Source organism: Anguilla rostrata, chromosome 11 (genome assembly GCF_018555375.3).
Source record: "Anguilla rostrata isolate EN2019 chromosome 11, ASM1855537v3, whole genome shotgun sequence".
Taxonomy (NCBI): Eukaryota; Metazoa; Chordata; class Actinopteri; order Anguilliformes; family Anguillidae; genus Anguilla; species Anguilla rostrata.
The window spans coordinates 19611676-19631312 of record NC_057943.1 but is presented as its reverse complement, the minus strand read 5'-3'; the positions used below and the strand labels follow the sequence as shown (position 1 = coordinate 19631312).

Here is a 19637-nt window from a genome sequence, read left to right as displayed (position 1 = left end):
ACACTGGCGTCAGTATCTCTCCCAAACGAGTTGCTAAAAGACTGATTAGCTTGTGTTATTACAGCTTCTGGGGGCAGCATAGAGGGAGATTACTAAAGTTGTTGTCCTGGCAAGGAATGGCTCCGGTATTAGCCAGAATCTGTGCCTTGCATATTTGCGTCATTACAGCACAGAACTGTTGATTGATTGTCATCTGCTGAGGTCAAAATGTCTTATATGCTGTCATTGGAAGATTATAGACATATTAAAATAAAACAAATTAAATCTCAGGGGATGAATAAGCCACAAAGTATAAAAAAGATAAAGTTAACATAATAAATGCGTTGCCTTTTTCACTGGCATTAGGAAAGATTTCATTGGGAGGTATGAGCACGGTGGTTTTTCACTATGTGCCAGTAAGCAGAACTTAGCCCTGTCTCAGTAACTAAGCCTGCTGGTATCTGCTGCATGGATATCCAAAACAACTGCACTGCTTTCGGAGATTCCAGCTCCTATTCCCAGAATCCCCATTTGTGGAATTATTTCTAGCATCTTTTGTACATTTGTGTGATAATATTACCACATCAGAGGATAAAATGCAATTATAATACATTCAAAACCCAAACACTGATAAATTATTCTTATGTAAACACAATATTGTGTGTTGCTTTAATGATATGATGAATGAATCAACCATTGAAAATTTCCGGGAATGTAAAAGGCAAATTTAGCTTTAAAATGAAGTAGTGATTAACATTTCTCAGTACATTCATGCACTTCCTGAACAGTCCTACTTTAGTGTAACTCTTATACAAGCTCTTTATCAGGCAAACTACATTGCCTGTGAGGCAATACACAACACAGTCCCTTCCCTGAAGAGCCAGTCCAGAATGTCACTGCACTGACTCAATATCTAATCTATGTTTGAGGAGGCTCCAGTTATCAAACGCAACACTTTTGCCCAAACGTCAACCCCGCACCCCCCACCTCCCAGGAAGATAAGTCAGTCTACCAGGATAAAGTCTCTCTATGACACTTACTAAAGTTGTTTTCTGCCAAACCTCAAAATGTCTATTTTTCTACACATTGGCACAATATAGTCCCAGAGGGTTGAGAACTGTTTCGTAATTTGTATTTTGTATTAGGATCCTTCCCCTCTTTGGCCATGTAATATATCACAGCAAATCAAAGCTTTACAGTGAGAAATAATTTCTGCTAAAATGCACAAGATGATATAAGCTCAAAGAGAAACCTATATGACAGATTTGTAACCGAGTTCAGCTCTTCCAGGCAATGTGTTTGGTCTCTGTGGAGTCCACTGTTCCTCAGTGCTCCAGACTAGTGTTCTACCTCTTTAACAGTGGCGCTCACCGCGACAGCTTGTCTGCCTCCATCTGGAATGTTGGCTATTGGAGGGGAGTTGTATTCTTGTCTATTCTGGGACCCTGCAGTCCAGATACAAGGACACTTATCTCCTCTTTTGTTCTCAAGGTCAGAGCTGCACATTTAAAGAGGCCCTGACAGTAATAATGCTGCTGGTGCATGCATATACAATACTGCTGCACTGATGGCATCATGTGAATAACCTGAAGATATTAGACCTGGTCAACGAATGCTTGTCATTTCAGCATATATGGCAGAAAAACATATGCTGGGGAACATGCAGCAACCGGTTTTCACGTTACCTGCCATGTCTTCCTATGCTGTAGTGTATTCCAAATCAAATGGATGCAAACTGCAACTCCCAAATGCAGTCACCAATCGAATGGCCATTTAAAATTTCACTATGGGTTCAATTACATTCGCAGTGTTGACAATTATTTAATTACTATAGCACATAGAAGGCCATCTGCAGAATCTTTTTTCAGTTTGCTACTTGAGTGCAGGATGATTCTAACAGGTTTTTCCAATGCTGATAGTCAGACTTTGTTGGACTAAAGCCCAGCCCCCTCAGTGTCCCTTGATCTATTTTCAAACTCCAGTACTCACACCGTACAACATCACACTTAGAGATATCCTGTTCAGTATTGTTGCACCACTTGAAGCCCACTCCTATATGAAATAAAACAGACTCATATAAATGGCCAAGACTACTGGACCAAACATTTACCCCATCTTTATGCTATGCACAACAGTCATCTACCTCTCCCTAAAAGTTTTCTGAATTGTCTCTTAATATTAATAGTAAACATAGTTCTATATCATAAAAGTAATAGCATTAGCCGGTCCATCCAAAAACCCTCAACAATACTATTTAATACGTACAGAGAAATCATATCTGGCTGTTTGCGTAATGTTGATTGCACCAGAGATTCTCAATTAAATTCTAGCTCCATAGTACCTCTTTCTAGCAAATCTCTGCAAATTACATCCATCTTAATTTATATGCATCCATTCCGAGAAGAGCAACGTATGACATCACATTACTTCTGCATTTAACACGTTCTAAAATATTCCGAATTAAAGGCATTTACTAGACCTTTTTTGGGAAAGTTGGTGTACTTGTGCGTAATTTTACTGTGCACACGCACACAACACACGCCCTGCTTGTACAGTAAGAGAAGTCGATAACAGTTGCAGATTAAAATACTTGGAACATTATTGCAAAGACAATTTGCTTTTAGTTGCCGTTATCCAAGTTTAATGCAATGTCGTTATAAAAATAACCGGCATAGATAAAAATGCAGCTTGCCTTTTGTGTCAGTTCAGGCAGACGGTCACCACCAATAGGCTGTTGAGGAGGTGACACATGGGGATTGCTGACATATCTCCCTCAACCCTGACCTTGAGGGAGACAATAAAAGAGGGCATTCCAGTCCGTCGACCTAATCTTTTGTGTGCCTTCTAAGGTTAGTATGCTTCACCTGCATGAACGTCCACAATGCTCGAGCTACTAAGACTTTTTATTCCATTGATTGCTAGAATTAGAACTAAAATAGTAAAATACCTTTCAAAAAGTAGTGTGTGCGTGACCATATATCATTTTATCAAAATAAATACATTTAATTTGACCGTAATTTCTCTAATTCCAAAATTCAGAAAAAGGAAAAAAAAAAAAAAAAAACTACAAATGGTCAGCAGTTGTATGTATAATTTTTCTTTCGATCATGCAATGAACTTTAGATATGGATCTCTAATTTAGGTTACTTATATGTAGTTACTCGTATATAGTTACATTTTAGCTACAGTGATGTTAATATTATGACGTCGTTCAAGAAAGAATTAATGATAACTGTGAAGGTAAAAAAAAATGTAAAGGTTGAAAAGTTAACTATATGCATTATATTTTTTATTCAGGAATTTTGGAAAAAGTTCATCATTGCCAGTGCGTCGGTGCAGTTGAAAACGTCGGTGCGTAGTGCTGCGGAGCTGTCACCATGTCACACTTCAGGGATCTGAAAGAGTTCGGAGAGGCTGCCCCTTTCCTCCGCAAGACAGAGCTGGAACTCTTGGCTGCTCAGACCCTGGCGTTCGACGGTACAGAAAATGTGCCCTGACTTTTGTTGTCTTCTTATGCAGACCTTTTAGATGGAGTGCACTGTCACTTGCTATTTCCAGGCTACTTTACAAAGTCTGGGCGCCCCGATGTCGTACAGGCCGCGTGGTGAAGCAGATAGGCTATTATGATTACTTTCTAGCTCTGGGAACTTTATATAAAAATAATAATAATTAAAAAATAAAAATAATAATAAATAAAAAAAACGTTGAACAGGACGTTGCCGAGCATCAAGATATTCCGTCAAATACGCGAATTCTGAAACCAGTTAAAATAGTCTGCGCCCAAATTCTATGTAGGATCGGCAGCAGGATTCACTGAATTAGATCAGAAGCCCGAATCTAATAATGCGAAGATGCAATACGAATCTGAGCTAAGCCAGTGACGGTTTCATGTCTTGGTTGTTGCACAGGTAAGAAGAGAGTGTGGGTCCCGGATGAGAAGCAAGCTTACATCGACGTGGAAATAAAAGAAATCACAGATGGCAAAATCACTGCGGAGACAAGGGATGGAAAGGTGTGTGCTTTGTGTTTTAAGTGGCTGACATGTGCATGTCGTGCATCTAGTATGATTAATCTATCATGAACATTTGTTTGAAAATACGTATAATAAATATAAGGAATACATTCATGTTCGGTACACATTGGCCCGCATCCAGGAAAAAAAGCCACAAATAATGTATTTTACTGTCTTATCCTTTTTTGTTAGCTTACATGGATATTAATTACTCCATATGACTACTTTTCAAAAGGAAATGCTACAACTTTCTTTCCTCTCAGACCCTGATTGTGAAGGAGGATGACATCCAACAGATGAACCCTCCAAAATTTGACATGATTGAGGACATGGCTATGCTCACCAACCTGAACGAGGCCTCTGTGCTGTTTAACCTGCAACGGCGTTACAGCAGCTGGATGATATATGTGAGTCAGTCCATCCCGGCTAACATCAGTACTGTAGATTTGAAGACTTATAAATAAACAAATTAAAACATTAAATAATATTTTGGAACTATTTCAGGGGGGAAAATTATGTTCAATATTTTAATTAAATGGTTAGATGATTAAGATAATTCTTTGAATCCCTGTTGGAAATTCCTGCTACCAGCCTAACATGGAATCTAACAGGAACCAGCTTCTGCTCCAGCTGAATACCATCTGGAATTTAATGATGGTCTATTGTCTGTACCAAGCTGGTCCACCAGCTGGACATGGTCTTGCCAGCATGGTTGTCATCTCAACTATCTTGCTTCCAGCTTGACCGTTTTCAAACCAGCTTCAAACCAGCTGGACCAACTTAAAACCAGCTGGACCCAAGCTGGAATTTCCTCCTGCAATACCATTTCAAAGTTCTGCATAAATGACAAATTCAAAAATGATCTTTTAAAATTAATTTTCAAGCAGTACTCCAGACACTGTTAAGTATAACTCTTAATCAAAATCATTGAAATACATTGAACAAATTTAAGTTTGTTCTGGATCAGGATTCAGGCATGATTCAGATTTGAAGCGAAACAAACAGTACATGTAAACAATACACTGGAACTGAAATAAGGACCACCGAGGCCAAGGCACACCCAGATTCGGTGACCTCTTGTGACAACCACTTCTTGTGCATGCAGACCTATTCCGGGCTGTTCTGTGTCACGGTGAACCCTTATAAGTGGCTGCCCATCTACACTGCTCCTTTGGTTGCTGCCTACAAAGGCAAGCGGCGCTCAGAGGCTCCTCCCCACATCTTCTCCATCGCTGACAACGCCTACAATGACATGTTGCGCAGTAAGTCCGTCCCTTTCTCTTTGCATTTCTGGAAATTTAAAACAAGGATTTTTCCAGATGAAAGACTAATGCCAGATTTGGTAATTAGCAAACCAGCTGCTGCAGATATGAATAATTTCTAATTCTTCCCCATGTTGGTGTGCCTTTACAGATCGTGAGAACCAATCAATGCTCATTACGTAAGTCCCTCCCTCATTTTTATGGAATGATTGAATCCCATACACAACCCAATCCGCATTAACCCTTTGAGGAGTTGGTTTTTGGAATGTTTTCTTCTTTCTATGAGAAGTTTAGTTGGCATGCCATTGAGCGAAACAGCTCATTAATAAGATGTGCATGGGAGACACATTGTAATTTATGACATGTAGCTTTTCTCACTGCATATACTGTAATTTGCATTCTCCACTCATTGTTCTGGATGTCCCATGCACCATTTATGGAGGAATCATAGATCAAATACATGTCTTGGGAGAGTGTGAAAAGCAACACACCAGTTTTGCTTGAAGCATTCATGTCTTTGGTCAAACATACTCAGATTTCAGGTTATAGAATTATTATTTTACTTTTTATTAAATATTTATTTAGTTTTTCATGTTTATTCCCAATTAAACATACAAAAAGGGAAACTTTTTCACACACTTTTCATCTCATTTTTTCGCTTTTCAGAATCTTTACAGTGATGTCTTTTTGTTGTGTTAATTTTTTGTTTTGTGCGTTTTCTTATTATTTTTTTGTTTACCACACCTAGCGGAGAATCCGGTGCTGGCAAAACTGTCAACACGAAACGTGTAATTCAGTATTTTGCCATTGTAGCAGCCCTGGGGGAAGCTGTCAACAAAACAGGAGTAAGGCCAAATGGTTCCCATTTGTGGGTTTTACCCCTTCATTTTTTCATCTTTTTCATTTTTATGTATTTTTCAAAGAGCTTGTCTAATTTTGTCTTTTTCGTGTTCATTTAATATTTCAACACCTTTGGGATTTTGTTTTGCATTAAAAGTGCAAGACTAGACCAATGTCCAATTATTTGGAACCCTGTTTTGCGGCCTTGTTTCCTGCATTTTTGAGCCCCCTTTTTCTACCCATGTTTCTCTCCTTGTCCTCTTCCCAGTTTTTTGAAAACATGTTTTGCCTTTAACATTTGGAGCCACCTCTTTTTGTTTTTCATCCCAGTCTTGTATCCATCTTTCACCCTGAAAGAAAACCTTCTTTTCCATGCCCAATCATTTTTATGTCAAGCAGTGTGCATAAGACTTAAAAGGTTGATAGAGGTATGTTACCAAAAGAGTCATTAATGCTCCTGAACTAACAAAACGGTTTCAAATGAGGATTTATCAATTTAAGGGAGCTGAATACTTTTGGTAAATTTTGATATTTTCAGTTGAATTCTTATGTCAGGAATTATAGTGCATGTGTATTGCTTTCCCACTAATCATTGGGTGGTAACAAGTGAAGTCAGTATATAAGATTGCAGTATAAAAGGTCATTATAAACTGTTTAATCATTTCTATGGTGTGAGTATTTGACATGGTGTGTTAACTTTTTTCTGCAGGGACCTACCACTAAAACAGGGGTAGGTACAAGTGCTGCACATTTTTTATTTTTGCACAACCAAATGATATATGGATAAAAAAAGTATTTTTATCCCATTTTTAATGCACAACCATATTTGAAGGCCAATCACATTGCTCCAAAATTCTATTTTAATTCAGGAGACTGTAGTCTACCTTGTGTGTCCACATAAGTATGGGTCACCAGCTATCACTTTTTACATTGTAGTCCACCAGTGGAGTTGAATAGTTGTTGAGCAAGAGGGCCATATGACACTATTCAGATGCACTGTCAGTTCACCATTCAGTTCTGTAAATTCTCCTCTAATATTTTACTGTGCTAGGGAACCCTTGAAGACCAGATAATTGAGGCTAACCCAGCTATGGAGGCTTTCGGCAATGCCAAAACACTGAGGAACGACAACTCCTCCCGATTTGTGAGTGTCAGACAAGCTCAGACATCCTTAAAGGGTAATGGTAAATGACAGCTTCATATATAAATGCTTTACAGAGGGATATGAGACCAAAAGTAAACCTTATAAATGTTGCTACCCTACCACTTATTTCACTCTTCACTCTGTAGTCATTTCAAACTTCACTGTGTAGTCATTTTACTGGAGGATTACAGTTCATGAACAGCTGGTACAATGAGGTCCTCTTTTGCACTGGGACTGATGATTCAGTGTTGTACCACAGGTCACATAACTGCAATAAAAGCCAGAGTTTTAGCCGGGCAGGCCACCTGAGAGTTCACATATCCTCATTTCTGTTCTCTACTGTTTACAGAACTCTCAAAGGCCTTTTATTAAATCAAAGACATTACAGACATATCACTATGTAAATACAATGCATGCACTCTATGATGGCTCACAGTCAAAATTATATAAAAAAAGAGTGACCAAATAAGAATCATGAATCATTAACCAGTACACCATTATTATTGGCGTTATTGGCATTATTATTAGCCTTATATGTGCTATACGTGCATATAATCTTAGAAGGTTTGACCTTTAAAAGTTTATTTTGTTAATGTGTAAGCATGAGAGCTACATAGTTTTATATTGCTGGCAAACATAATTATAGCTTAACCCTCTCGGCGTCTGCTCATTCTCTGCCTCTCTCCGCAGGGCAAGTTTATCAGGATCCATTTTGGACCCACGGGCAAAGTGGCTTCTGCTGACATCGACATCTGTGTGTAGCTCATCAACCCATATTACAATTTATTAACATTTTTAAAAGGCTTTATACACAAGACAGTAATTAATTTCCCCTTTTAGATCTTCTAGAAAAATCCAGAGTGATCTTTCAGCAACCTGGGGAAAGAAGCTACCACATCTATTATCAGATCATGTCCCAGAAGAAGCCAGAGCTTATAGGTATGGGGTCTGAATGTTATCAGATACTTGCCAGTTCATCAAGTATTTTTTTTCCCTTGACAATTACAAAAATGTCCTTTCTCATTAATGCCATAGACATGCTGCTGGTCTCATCAAATCCTTACGACTTCCACTTGTGCTCCCAGGGAGTGACCACAGTGGACAACATGGACGACGGGCAGGAACTTTTAGCCACAGACGTAAGAGTCAGATCCTCTCCCCTAACCTTAGGAACACTGCACACGCTCAGTCCAGACCCGTAATCTGACCTTGCCCTGGCGTTCTTTATTCAAGCATGCCATGGACACCCTGGGCTTCAGTGCAGAGGAAAAGTATGGCTGCTATAAAATAGTCGGTGGCATCATGCACTTTGGAAACATGAAGTTCAAGCAGAGGCAGCGTGAGGAGCAGGCGGAGACTGACGGCACAGAGAGTAAGCCCCGCACCCCTCCCCCCTCCCAAAATTCATACACCATCTGCTAGAGCTGCAGCTGTCCAACCAGAATATATCAGATCTGGGTCAAATAATTATTTGACATACTTCAACCAGATAGACACCAGTGAAAGTCCTGCGGGTTACTGAACATTTTAAAAGGAACACATGCATTTTCCTGATTTTCAAAACAAAATTTCATATGGTTGTACCCTTTGTAGCTCTTTATTAGAATGTTTACTTAAATTCTCAGGGTTGCAGTGCAGGTTTTTTTCTAAATAAATTTTACTTGCATTTTAAGAGATATAGTATCTCAAATGATTATCTGACCTGAAGAACGCATCACCCTCTCACTTCCTGTAGGTAAATGTTTGGTCTGCCTGTAACAGATGATGGCTGTGGTGTGTTGATCCTACAGGTGCTGACAAAGCTTCCTACTTGATGGGGATCAGTTCAGCGGACCTGATTAAGGGGCTCCTGCACCCCCGTGTCAAGGTGGGAAATGAGTACATTGTCAAGGGACAGACCGTGGCGCAGGTGAGCTCACTTTTTCCAATGTTGAAAATAAGCCTGTCCCCTCCTTCCAAATGGTGCTGACAGTGTCTGACATGTATTTGGGTATCACTGCTGGATTTGACACTTTTCTGAGGCGTAAAATGTGAGTAATACATTGTTAGTGTTAAAGCAGCTTAATTGCCAGTTGTCCTTTAAAACACCACTCTGTAGACGTGACATAGCAATTTTCTGAAACCATGAGAGTGAGAAATACGTGACCTGTGTGCTCATGTCTGTATGTTCCTGGTGCAGGTGAACTATGCTGTGGGTGCTCTGGCCAAAGCCACATATGACCGCATGTTCAATTGGCTAGTGGGCCGCATTAACAGGACGCTGTACACTGCACTGCCGCGCCAGTACTTCATCGGAGTCCTGGACATTGCAGGGTTCGAGATTTTCGAAGTGAGTTTTCCACAGAGCAATTTTAGAAGTTTCATAATCGTTGGCTATTATTTTGCTTTTGCATCACTCCCAGCATTATTTCAGAATTGAGTTTGATTCTCTTCTCGCTCCCCTTTTAATTCCAGTTCAACAACTTTGAGCAGTTGTGTATCAACTTCACCAATGAAAAACTGCAGCAGTTTTTCAACCACCACATGTTCATCCTGGAACAAGAGGAGTACAGGCGAGAGGGCATTGAATGGACTTTCATTGACTTTGGCCTGGACTTGCAGGCCTGCATCGACCTTATTGAGAAGGTGTGTAGGGGCAGGGGGTGGTCATGTGGTTGATGGCAGCTATCTGTGAGAGAAGGATATTCTTTTACCAATTCACTGGTTGGGTAAAATTTATGCAAGTTAAGCAGTGCAGTAAATTAGGAATTGAACAATGATTTGTATCAGACTTAAATCAAATAAAGGAGTATTTAAGTATTGGTATTTAGAAAGAGTTTAAATGACAAAATATTAAATACAAAATATTCTTGTAAAATACAATAAAGTACTTAAAATCTATCAAATACATATTTGACCCAGGTCTGCTTTCCATACCATAGTTTAATTTTAAAACAAGAAATTAAAAGGATGCTGAAAAGGAGAACAATGTGCTTAGCATGTGACACACAGGCGTGTGTGTTTGCTTATCACTGCAGCCGATGGGAATCCTGTCTATTATGGAGGAAGAATGTATGTTTCCCAAGGCAACCGACAGCAGCTTCAAGGCAAAGCTTTATGACAATCACCACGGGAAGTCGGCCATCTTCCAAAAGCCTCGGCCTGACAAGAAGCGCAAGTTCGAGGCCCACTTTGAGCTGGTGCACTATGCTGGTGTGGTGAGTGAGTGTGTACTAGCAGAGAGGGGGCTCAAGAGAAACAGGAACTGGGTGGCTCTGACCAAAATCTATATATGATACAACTTTGGACAGTATAGCAACCTGGAATCAACTATTTTTATTATGCCTATATGAAAATTCAGAAAGGATATTTGTATTCAAGAATATTATGTGTTATTTATGGAGATATCACGGTTTCAGACACATGTTCATACTTTATTGTCTTATTTTCCCCCCAGGTACCATATAACATCTGTGGCTGGCTAGACAAAAATAAAGACCCTCTGAATGAGACAGTGGTGGGCTGTTTCCAGAAGTCAGCTAACAAGCTGTTGGCCTCCCTGTTTGAGAACTATGTCAGTGCTGACACAGGTACTTAACAGTGTATGTTGGTGAACCATGTCAATGACAGCTGTCAGTGTCCTGTTAGGCAAGGCACATTCTCCACCTCCATCTCTGCTCCAATCAGAGAAGACACATGGCCCCTACAGTTAATTTAACTCACCTGAAATGAAGGCCTCGTGAATGGGAGATGAGCTGAGCTGTTGGTAATTATTTTTGCAGAGCCCAAGCCAGGAACCAAGGAGAAGAGGAGAAAAGCAGCATCCTTCCAGACTGTGTCTCAGCTGCACAAGGTGAGATTTTTCTTTTGCTGCAAGATAGAGACAATATTTAAGTTATAAAAAAACAAACGCTAGCATTATATGGGTAATACTATTTATTCTCATTCTATATAACCATACTGCCTCAGATTTCTTACTGTTCCAGCTCAAAATAGGAAGTTAAACATTTATTAAAGCACAATATTTATTTTTATTTGCATAGTTTACAAAGACAAAAAAACAAAGACAGAATTTGAGGAATATGCACTCAACCTAGTTGACCTTATATTAACTGGAGTTAAAGCACAGGAGTCTTCAGCGCATCAAACTGCTTTTTCACTGATTTGCCTCGTCCTTCCCCTGCTGGTTATATTTACGTCTCTCGGTAACTGTGAAACTGGCACATTTGGTCTATGGCAGTGAGCTGCAGAGCTCAGAATGTACAGAGCAATTAAGAGTTTGTGGGGGGCATTTTTGCACGTGTGAACCGTGGGTCCTGTTCCTGAGGAGGAGGCAGTTAAGACTTGCAGTGATGTTTAGAGAACTTGACACATGAACATCACTTTAAGTCTGTGCTAGCTCCACACTCCATAGCTTCACTCAACCTCAAGGATCCCAGGTAGGTCATGCTGGCTGCTACTGGGAAGCACAGGAGAATCAATGAGGAGAAAGAGGACATTCTCAATCTCAGGTTGCCTTTCCTCAGAGCAACTAATTAAAAGTAATTTTTTGAAAACACCAGGGGGTATTAGTTATTGAAAGAGCATCCACACAGTGCTTGCTCAGTGATTCTCAGACAGGACCTTGCCTGTGTTAGCCGCTCCCACGGTTTTGTCTCACATCTGATGCTCTGTCCGTAGGAAAATCTGAACAAGCTGATGACAAACCTGCGCAGTACCCAGCCCCACTTTGTGCGCTGCATCATTCCAAATGAGGCCAAGACTCCAGGTACAACATGACCACCACAGTGTCCTCCAGTATGACCCAAATACATGCAGTTTAACACCCGCCTCTGATCATTATAATGGCTCGTACTCTTGGGTAGTCTTGACCTCCTCTTGGTTGCCTATATATCTGAGCACCTTTCATTCACCCACCCCCCTCTGCAGGGACTATGGACCCTTTCCTGGTGCTACACCAGCTGCGCTGTAACGGTGTGCTGGAGGGAATTCGCATCTGCAGAAAGGGCTTTCCCAACCGTATCCTCTATGCAGACTTAAAAAAGCGGTGAGCTACGCCTTTTTTAATGATCACAAATATCCACACACACTCACTCTCTCTTTCTCTCTCAACAAATATTCAGTAATGTGGGTTATCTCTAGGCTTGAAAGTCTTCAAGCTCTTTAGACCAGATTTTAATTAAAAACATTTGCTGCAGCTACCGACTTCTGAATCCCCATGCCATTCCGGATGATAAGTTTGTGGACAGCAGGAAAGCAGCAGAGAAGCTTCTGGGCTCCCTGGATATTGATCACGGCCAGTACAAGTTTGGGCATACCAAGGTGTGCATGGCTGTCACTGCATGCTGTTTCCTCACACAAGCATCAGATAAGACATAGGACAGCAGTTAATAAATTTCAGAAATGGAGTTCACAGTATACTTTCAGAGAACTGCCAACCCCCGTCTCGTTGCTCTCTAGCAACTCCTCTGATCAATCGGCCACCTACAATCTGCCCACACAATCTGTGCACAGTAGGAGGGGCTGCTTACAGTTTGCAGAGTGGAAAATATATGACCCACCTGAATTAACTGAGAATGTTGCGATAATGGGATGGACCTACAGTTGAGATTGGCCATTCCAAATTAGAGACAGGAATAATTAGAAGATAAAAAGAACACCATCAGTGTGCTTGTTGAAATAGAAACAAAGAAACAAGACTCCTAGCCTTTAATATGAACTATGGATGATGTGCATAGAACAAGTCATGTGGATTGAGGTGTTCATCTGAGAGAAACACTGAAGGTGTGCTCGTATTTTTCTGGACTGGGCCGCCAGGTCTTCTTTAAGGCTGGGCTGCTGGGCCATCTGGAGGAGATGCGAGATGAGCGACTGGCTAAGATCGTCACCATGCTGCAGGCCATTTGCCGTGGAAAGATCATGAGGACGGAACGCCAGATGCTGCTGGAGAGAAAGTAAGATGAACGTTCTTAGCGGCCGAGTTGAATCTATCCGAGCGAACATAAATAGAGCTGCAACAGCACCTCTCTTTTCCAGATTGAGGAGAAATTTATGAGGCCCATAATTATGGCTCAGTTGAAGAAAAAAATTCTGCGTACCAAAACTTATTGTAGCAACCGGGTCTGTTAGAAGTTGTGGCATGTGACATATGTTCGGGGACTGCGAGGGCCTTGTGCGTGGCGTGTGTGAGGCGTGTGCCTGCACACGTGGCATGCGCACATGCGTGTGGTCCCTCTGGAAATAGCCAATTTTAAACTGAATACAAACAGAGTCCACTGAGGCAGGTGGTGACATGTGTCTCTTAAGAGGACTGACAGCAGCTGTTCAGACCCTCTTAAAAATAACTCCTAAATCCCACAGGCCCCTTTGTCCACAGAGGCCATAACTTGAAGTGACCACGTAGATGGAATTTCTGCATGGGTGACAAGGGATTAAATCCTCCTATTTCACAGAGGGCTTTAGTTTTAAATAACAAACCGCCTTTACCTCACCTCTGTCAAGCCTTGAGCTCAGAGGTACTTCAGGGATCTGGTTCGATTCATTCTAGTATGCTAGCTGTCAGAAAGCAAACACTAATATGACACCTGATACATTGAAATGTCCCAAGCCAAATTTGGTGAGTGAGATACAGTTCTAATTTAGAACAATAGTGGGAGGTAATTGGGAACCATGCTTCACAAACACCAATAGGGAATCATTAATCAAATGAAGAAATGTATTCATCCCTTGGCATCCTTTCTATATGGTTGAGTTTCTTAGTTGAGCTTCCATTGCACTCTGCACTCCATCCATCCACCTCTCCATGCACTAATGAAACCTTACCCGCCATGCAGGGAGGCCCTCATGGTGATCCAATGGAACATCCGTGCCTTCAATGCAGTAAAGAACTGGCCCTGGATGAGGCTCTTCTTCAAGATCAAGCCTCTCCTGAAGAGTGCTGCCACTGAAAAGGAGCTGGCTAGCCTGAGGGAGGAGTTCCTCAAGCTGAAGGAGGCCCTGGAAAGGTCTGAGACCAAACGCAAGGACCTGGAAGAGAAGCAGGTCACCCTGACTCAAGAAAAGAATGACCTCTCTCTACAGCTCCAGGCCGTGAGTGTCTAAGGACAATATGATGAGCAAAGAGCTCTAGAGATGAAAGGATGAGGTTAAAGATTGTGGTCATGTCCCAACTAAATGTTTTTGCTGCATGCTCTCTTTGTGTCTCCAGGAACAGGACAATTTGGCAGATGCAGAGGACCGCTGCGACCTGTTGATCAAGACTAAGATCCAACTGGAGGCTAAGATGAAGGAAATGACAGAGCAACTTGAGGACGAGGAGGAGGTAAATGCCAGTATCGTCGCCAAGAAACGCAAGCTGGAGGATGAGTGCGCTGAGCTGAAGAAGGACATTGATGACCTTGAGATCACCCTGGCCAAGGTGGAGAAAGATAAACATTCCATTGAGAATAAGGTAAGGATGGCTGCCAAGTAGCATTTAATGTGCATTATTATGCTTATGAAGATGATGAGATTATTATTATTAACACAGACCACGGGCAGGTGCATGGCAGCTGTGGATGTGCTATACAGGTATCACAAGCCTGTGTTCACCTCCCTCTGAACTATGCCCCTTACCAGGTGAAGAACATGATCGAAGAGATGGCAGCTCTGGATGAGTCCATTCTGAAGCTGACCAAAGAGAAGAAGGCCCTTCAGGAGGTGCACCAGCAGACCCTGGATGACCTGCAGGCCGAAGAGGACAAAGTCAACATGCTGACCAAGGCGAAGGCCAAGCTGGAACAGCAAGTGGATGATGTGAGTTCAAGCCAGCACAAGCTCCTGTTACACATACCACGCAATCAGTGCCTAAGGACCTATTTTCCACCGTAAATAGGAAATACCTTTATACACATCTACAGATTTAATGGTCCAAATCAAGTGACTGAAAACTCTACAATTACTGTACAATACATCTTTAAATTTCAGTATTATTTAAGAGTACAATGTACATATTATGTATAGTACATAACTATATCTTCACAATGGCAATAATAAAAAGAGTACACTATTGTATACTAAATCTAATTATTCCAGAGTAAGCCGCATCCATCATGGTATTTCAATGTATCTGCACCTCCCTCCACTGTCTATCCCCCCACCATAGCTGGAGGGTTCTTTGGAGCAGGAGAAGAAGGTGCGTATGGACCTGGAGCGAGCCAAACGCAAGCTGGAAGGGGATCTCAAGATCTCCCATGAGTCTGTCATGGACCTGGAGAATGACAAGCAGCAGCTTGAGGAGAAGCTAAAAAAGTGAGAAGTGTGGTGTGAATAACACTGCTGGAACTTTTCCATCCTATAACATTCATGTTGCTATATTCCCTCCTGTCCTTATCATACTGGTACTCTACTTGTGATTAGGAAAGACCTTGAAGTGAATCAGGTGAACTCCCAAATGGAAGATGAACAAGCTTTGGGGATTCAGCTACATAAGAAAATTAAGGAATTACAGGTAGAATAACTGTTCTTTTCTACTACTCAGTAACAGAATTGATTTAGATTATGTACAGTGGCCTTCAAAATGACTACAAGAAGTGTGCCAATTCTATAGAATCCACTTCACTGTGTTTTTGAATATCTTGATGTATTCATCCATACAAAATTGAGACAGATGAGAAAAAATGCACTCATAGCACTAAGTGGCTGTTCTGCCAGGCACGTATAGAAGAGCTGGAGGAAGAACTGGAGGCGGAGCGGGCATGCCGGGCAAAGGCAGAGAAGCAGCTGTGTGACATCACGAGGGAGCTGGAGGAGCTGACCGAGCGCCTCGAAGATGCGGGTGGGGCCACCTCCCTCCAGATCGAGATGAACAAGAAGAGGGAGGCGGACTTCCTGAAGCTGCGGCGGGACCTGGAGGAGGCCATGTTCCACCATGAGGCCACAGCTGCTGTCCTGAGGAGGAAGCACGCTGACAGCGTTGCCGAGCTGGGAGAGCAGATTGACAACCTGCAGAGGGTCAAGCAGAAGCTGGAGAAGGAGAAGTGTGAGGCCAAAATGGAGGCAGATGATCTGGCTTCCAACCTGGAGCACATCTCTAAGGGCAAGGTAAGAATGGGAACCTGTGGATGGCTGGTTTAAGCACAAATACTGCATCCATCCTTTAATGCCACTCTTTAGTCTATGTGACTATCTTGATGCTGGATAAAAATGCATATAGATACCAAATGCATATTTTATGTCTGAGTATTGCATGCTCACATCTGGAATCCTTAACCTCCTTCCTTAGGCTACAGTTGAGAAGATGTGCAGGGCATATGAGGATCAACTGAGCGAGAGCAGGGCTAAAGTAGAGGAGCTCCAGAAACATCTCAATGATGCCACCTCACAGCGAGCCCGGGCCCAGAGTGAGAGTGGCAAGTATCTGGGGCTGTAGTATGGCATGGATGGATGGAATGTTCATTATGATCACTGTGGTCTGAAAGTGATACCAACTGGGCTCATATTCCAAAAGCGGAGTAGGAGTGCATATTTTACCGAGGATCCCTTGGTACATATTCTACTCGAACCCATTACGAGCTGAAGGCTAACCTGATCCTAGATCAGCACTCTGAGATGCTTTATGATTATGGACCCCTGTTCAATTACCTGCTTGCAATGAACTTAAGCTATTTTTGTTAGGAAAGAAATTCACTTGCTGGGAGACAATACTTCAGGTACACGTATCTATAATCTCATCATGTCATTTTTCATAGACATTATTGCTCTCTCCATTTTCAGCTGAACTGAGCAGGAGGCTAGAAGAACGTGAGACACTGGTGACTCAGCTCCAACGCACCAAGAATTCATTTTGCCAGAATGCAGAGGAGCTCAAGAAGCAGCTGGAAGAGGAGAACAAGGTGATTTTGTAAACCTTCATCCAAAATTTGAAAATGCATATATCTGCCTGAATATAAAGTTGTAATACTTGCTTTGGTGCTCAGGTTTGAAGAGTGCAGAATGTCTGAGGATGATAAGGCTCAGTTTTGTGTCCAGTATTACAAATGACACATTTTTTGGATTGCAGGCAAAGAATGCCCTAGCCCATGCCCTGCAGTCCTCCAGACATGACTGTGACCTGCTGAGGGAGCAGTATGAGGAGGAGCAGGAAGCCAAGTCAGAGCTCCAGCGTGCCCTGTCCAAGGCCAATGCAGAAGTGTCCCAGTGGAGGGCCAAGTATGAGACCGATGCCATCCAGAGGACTGAGGAGCTGGAAGAGGCAAAGTAAGCTGGCACACGTCTGCTTCTTTTCACTTTTCTGTCCTTCACAGAATACACTGAAAAGGTTGTGAAATGACCCAGCTGTAAGACCTTGAGGTTGTTTGTCGATCCTGGATTAAAAAATAATGAATGTAATATTTTCATTTAAACATTTAACAGAGCAATATGTATGCCCTAAACTCTAGAGGGTGAGAGACATAGCAGATAGATATAAAATAAGAAAGATGAATGCATAAACAGGAAGAAGTTGGCGACACGTCTGCAGGGTGCAGAGGAAGCTGTAGAGGCCTCGAATGCCAAGTGTTCCTCACTGGAGAAGAGCAAGTATCGGCTGCAGACTGAGATCGAGGACCTGCTGGCGGACTTGGAGCGGTCAAACGCTGCCGCTGCTGCCCTGGACAAGAGGCAGCGGAACTTTGACAAGGTGCTGTCTGAATGGAAGCAGAAATATGAGGGGACCCAGTCAGAGCTAGAGTCCTCACAGAAAGAGTCACGCAGCCTGAGCACAGAGCTCTTCAAGCTGAAGAATGCGTACGAGGAGACACTTGACCACCTGGAGACTGCCAAACGGGAGAACAAGAACCTCCAGGGTATGACTAACTCGCTGTGAATTGACAGTTTCGCAAATTACAGTCCATACTTAACAACCTTCTTTTCACTTTCCATCTAAAATGTCTTGTCTTTCTCCAGAGGAGATTGCTGATCTGTTAGATCAGGTCAGCGAAGGCAGGAAGACTGTCCATGAGCTTGAGAAGTTGAAGAAGGCCCTGGATGCAGAGAAAAGTGAGATCCAGGCTGCTCTGGAGGAGGTTGAGGTATAATACACCACTGTAGTATCTCTATCCAGACATAAATTAAAGTGACTATTGGAATTTATAAAAATGTGTTCAAATCCTGACAGATCAGTGTGGTGAATTATAGAGGGTTCAGACTTATGTGTCCTAACATAGAGTAGCTGACAGCTGCTGAACTGTGGTAGTGTTATCCATTGCAATGAAATGGTGTAATTCCTATTTAGAGGTAAATGGTATCATAAAAGTATTAAGGATAATTGAGTACACAAAAATGTGACACTGTACACCCGTAATCTCTCAGGGCACACTGGAGCATGAGGAAAGCAAGACCCTACGTGTCCACCTTGAGCTCACCCAGATCAAGGCTGAGGTCGACAGGAAGACTGCAGAGAAGGACGAGGAAATCAATAACCTCTGGTAGATTTGCACTTGTTTGCTTTATAATAAATAAACTAAAGGATTACTATTATTATTATGTAGCTAGTTTGAGAGTGCTTTAGACTTTAGATAAACACCTTCGTAAATTCAAACCACACAAATCATTTTCAGTGACACTTACTTTGGCTAGTTATATCAATTAATACAAATATTTTGCATCCCTCCTTTTGCTTGATTGTTTTTCGACAGTCGTTGACCAGAAGGAATTAATGTGAAGTATGCAGTGAGCTAATTACCTGTGTTTCAAGTGTGCTCTCCACTTTGTTTCCCTTCGCCAGCCGGAACCATCAGCGCATCGTGGAATCCATGCAGACCACCCTGGATGCAGAAGCAAAGTCCCGCAATGAGGCCATAAGGCTGAAGAAGAAGATGGAGGGTGACATGAACGAGATGGAGATCCAGCTGAACCATGCCAACCGCCACGCTGTTGAATCCCAGAAGCTGGTGCAGCACCTGCAGGCTCAGATCAAGGTCTGTTTCTTTTTTTGCTGATTTGTTAGCATCACAGGGCATCAACAATCACTTTCACAGAAAAGCACACACGGAATGAAATGCAGAGCGAACCAACTTACAAGGATGTCATTGGAGGTTCTGAGCATGCTCTCTCTGATGCATCTTCAGGAACTGCACATAGAGCTGGATGAGACAGTGCACCAGAACGAGGAGCTCAAGGAGCAGACTGCGGTCACAGATAGGCGGAACACCTTGCTCTCATCAGAGGTAGAGGAGCTGCGTAGTGTGCTGGAGCAGACAGATCGTGGCCGCAAGCTGGCAGAGCACGAGCTGCTGGAGTCCACAGAGAGGGTCAACTTGTTGCATTCCCAGGTGGGTGGGAACCACAGCAAACCTTGATGCATTGGATTAAAGAGACGTAAACAACACAACTCAATACTGAAATGCTGTCCACACACTGGAACAGATGAGACACAGAGCAAACTATCAAAAATACTTTATCA

The 19637-nt window shown here is 42.2% G+C and overlaps 1 protein-coding gene across 1 annotated transcript in view; it reads left to right on the top strand.

The window, feature by feature from the left end:
* Positions 1-3258: 3258 nt before the first annotated feature.
* The window catches only part of LOC135234208 (myosin-7-like), a 22019-nt gene continuing 5640 nt past the window's right edge, over positions 3259-19637 (top strand). The window contains exons 1-36 of the mRNA XM_064298573.1: positions 3259-3456; positions 3888-3991; positions 4255-4398; positions 5097-5253; positions 5405-5432; positions 6002-6098; positions 6803-6823; positions 7145-7237; positions 7928-7991; positions 8078-8176; positions 8273-8376; positions 8471-8609; positions 9028-9146; positions 9417-9566; positions 9692-9862; positions 10255-10434; positions 10674-10806; positions 10999-11069; positions 11897-11984; positions 12146-12263; positions 12415-12538; positions 13034-13170; positions 14050-14305; positions 14424-14666; positions 14834-15010; positions 15360-15505; positions 15614-15704; positions 15908-16297; positions 16479-16605; positions 16970-17088; positions 17256-17452; positions 17690-18039; positions 18140-18264; positions 18545-18660; positions 18960-19152; positions 19303-19506. Coding sequence (XP_064154643.1) covers positions 3357-3456; positions 3888-3991; positions 4255-4398; positions 5097-5253; positions 5405-5432; positions 6002-6098; positions 6803-6823; positions 7145-7237; positions 7928-7991; positions 8078-8176; positions 8273-8376; positions 8471-8609; positions 9028-9146; positions 9417-9566; positions 9692-9862; positions 10255-10434; positions 10674-10806; positions 10999-11069; positions 11897-11984; positions 12146-12263; positions 12415-12538; positions 13034-13170; positions 14050-14305; positions 14424-14666; positions 14834-15010; positions 15360-15505; positions 15614-15704; positions 15908-16297; positions 16479-16605; positions 16970-17088; positions 17256-17452; positions 17690-18039; positions 18140-18264; positions 18545-18660; positions 18960-19152; positions 19303-19506 — 5175 coding nt within the window. The 5' untranslated portion in view covers positions 3259-3356. The remainder of the gene's footprint in view (positions 3457-3887; positions 3992-4254; positions 4399-5096; positions 5254-5404; positions 5433-6001; positions 6099-6802; positions 6824-7144; positions 7238-7927; positions 7992-8077; positions 8177-8272; positions 8377-8470; positions 8610-9027; positions 9147-9416; positions 9567-9691; positions 9863-10254; positions 10435-10673; positions 10807-10998; positions 11070-11896; positions 11985-12145; positions 12264-12414; positions 12539-13033; positions 13171-14049; positions 14306-14423; positions 14667-14833; positions 15011-15359; positions 15506-15613; positions 15705-15907; positions 16298-16478; positions 16606-16969; positions 17089-17255; positions 17453-17689; positions 18040-18139; positions 18265-18544; positions 18661-18959; positions 19153-19302; positions 19507-19637) is intronic.